Here is a 2,500-nt window from a genome sequence, read left to right on the forward strand (position 1 = left end):
GGAGATCCTCTGATGAGCGTCGCTGAAGGAAACAAGACGTCTTCATCAGCTGCTACAAACAGTGAAGTCACATCATCGCTGCCACCTAGTGGTGCAGCTGGACTCACCTTGAGTTCTGAGAGTCTGACTGATGACGACAGGTGAACGAGTCTGGACCGTCTGAACTCCGGCTCTGCCCACGGCCTGCAGAACGGCGAGAACATCAGAACCAACGTCACAGAAACTTCTAATATGTTCCACCTGTTCTCTAACGTCTTTCTAAACGTTCCACCTGTTCTCTAACGTCTTTCTGAACGTTCCACCTGTTCTCTAACGTCTTTCTGAACGTTCCACCTGTTTCTCTAACGTCTTCTTAACGTTCCACCTGTTCTCTAACGTCTTTCTGAACGTTCCACCTGTTCTCTAACGTCTTAACGTTCCACCTGTTTTCTAACGTCTTTCTTAACGTTCCACCTAAGTTCTAACGTCTTTCTGAACGTTCCACCTGTTCTCTAACGTCTTTAACGTTCCACCTGTTCTCTAACGTCTTTCTGAACGTTCCACCTGTTTTCTAACGTCTTTCTTAACGTTCCACCTGTTCTCTAACGTCTTTCTGAACGTTCCACCTGTTTTCTAACGTCTTTCTTAACGTTCCACCTGTTTTCTAACGTCTTTCTTAACGTTCCACCTGTTTTCTAACGTCTTTCTAAACGTTCCACCTGTTCTCTAACGTCTTTCTAAAGGTTCCACCTGTTTTCTAACGTCTTTCTGAACGTTCCACCTGTTCTCTAACGTCTTTAACGTTCCACCTGTTCTCTAACATCTTTCTTAACGTTCCACCTGTTCTCTAACATCTTTCTTAACGTTCCACCTGTTCTCTAACGTCTTTCTGAACGTTCCACCTGTTCTCTAACGTCTTTAACGTTCCACCTGTTTTCTAACGTCTTTCTAAACGTTCCACCTGTTTTCTAACGTCTTTCTGAACGTTCCACCTGTTCTCTAACGTCTTTAACGTTCCACCTGTTCTCTAACATCTTTCTTAACATTCCACCTGTTCTCTAACGCCTTTCTAAACGTTCCACCTGTTCTCTTACGTCTTTCTTAACGTTCCACCTGTTGTCTAACGTCTTTCTAAACGTTCCACCTGTTCTCTAACGTCTTTAACGTTCCACCTGTTCTCTTACGTCTTTAACGTTCCACCTGTTCTCTTACGTCTTTAACGTTCCACCTGTTCTCTAACGTCTTTCTAAACGTTCCACCTGTTCTCTAACGTCTTTCTTAACGTTCCACCTGTTGTCTAACGTCTTTCTAAACGTTCCACCTGTTCTCTAACGTTCCACCTGTTCTCTTACGTCTTTAACGTTCCACCTGTTCTCTTACGTCTTTAACGTTCCACCTGTTCTCTAACGTCTTTCTAAACGTTCCACCTGTTTTCTAACGTCTTTCTTAAAGTTCCACCTGTTCTCTAACGTCTTTCTAAACGTTCCACCTGTTTTCTAACGTCTTTCTTAAAGTTCCACCTGTTTTCTAACGTCTTTCTTAACGTTCCACCTGTTCTCTAACGTCTTTCTTAACGTTCCACCTGTTGTCTAACGTCTTTCTAAACGTTCCACCTGTTCTCTAACGTCTTTAACGTTCCACCTGTTCTCTAACGTCTTTCTTAACGTTCCACCTGTTGTCTAACGTCTTTCTAAACGTTCCACCTGTTCTCTAACGTCTTTAACGTTCCACCTGTTCTCTAACGTCTTTCTAAACGTTCCACCTGTTCTCTAACGTCTTTCTTAACGTTCCACCTGTTGTCTAACGTCTTTCTAAACGTTCCACCTGTTTCTCTAACGTCTTTAACGTTCCACCTGTTCTCTTACGTCTTTAACGTTCCACCTGTTCTCTTACGTCTTTAACGTTCCACCTGTTCTCTAACGTCTTTCTGAACGTTCCACCTGTTTTCTAACGTCTTTCTGAACGTTCCACCTGTTCTCTAACGTCTTTCTAAACGTTCCACCTGTTTTCTAACGTCTTTCTTAAAGTTCCACCTGTTCTCTAACGTCTTTCTAAACGTTCCACCTGTTCTCTAACGTCTTTCTAAACGTTCCACCTGTTCTCTAACGTCTTTCTAAACGTTGCACCTGTTTTCTAACGTCTTTCTTAAAGTTCCACCTGTTCTCTAACGTCTTTCTAAACGTTCCACCTGTTTTCTAACGTCTTTCTTAACGTTCCACCTGTTTTCTAACATCGTTCTTAACGTTCCACCTGTTTTCTAACGTCTTTCTAAACGTTCCACCTGTTTTCTAACGTCTTTCTTAACGTTCCACCTGTTTTCTAACGTCTTTCTTAACGTTCCACCTGTTTTCTAACGTCTTTCTTAACGTTCCACCTGTTCTCTAACGTCTTTCTTAACGTTCCACCTGTTTTCTAACATCGTTCTTAACGTTCCAACCTGTTTTCTAACGTCTTTCTAAACGTTCCACCTGTTTTCTAACGTCTTTCTTAACGTTCCACCTGTTTTCTAACGTCTTTCTTA

General features: G+C 42.2%; 1 protein-coding gene across 4 annotated transcripts in view; it reads right to left on the reverse strand.

Annotated features, from left to right (window-relative positions):
* Window positions 1-2,500, reverse strand: part of LOC117762640 (transcription initiation factor TFIID subunit 4-like) — a 17,207-nt gene that overhangs the window by 6,826 nt on the left and 7,881 nt on the right. For all 4 annotated transcript variants that reach the window (XM_034587126.1, XM_034587125.1, XM_034587124.1 and 1 more), the window contains exons 8-9: window positions 108-183; window positions 1-22 (exon numbers count right to left, since the gene is read on the reverse strand). The exon at window positions 1-22 is cut by the window's left edge and continues 84 nt beyond it. In XM_034587126.1, the coding sequence (XP_034443017.1) occupies window positions 1-22; window positions 108-183 (98 nt within the window). The remainder of the gene's footprint in view (window positions 23-107; window positions 184-2,500) is intronic.

This window comes from Hippoglossus hippoglossus, chromosome 6, assembly GCF_009819705.1.
Source record: "Hippoglossus hippoglossus isolate fHipHip1 chromosome 6, fHipHip1.pri, whole genome shotgun sequence".
Lineage (NCBI taxonomy): Eukaryota > Metazoa > Chordata > Actinopteri > Pleuronectiformes > Pleuronectidae > Hippoglossus > Hippoglossus hippoglossus.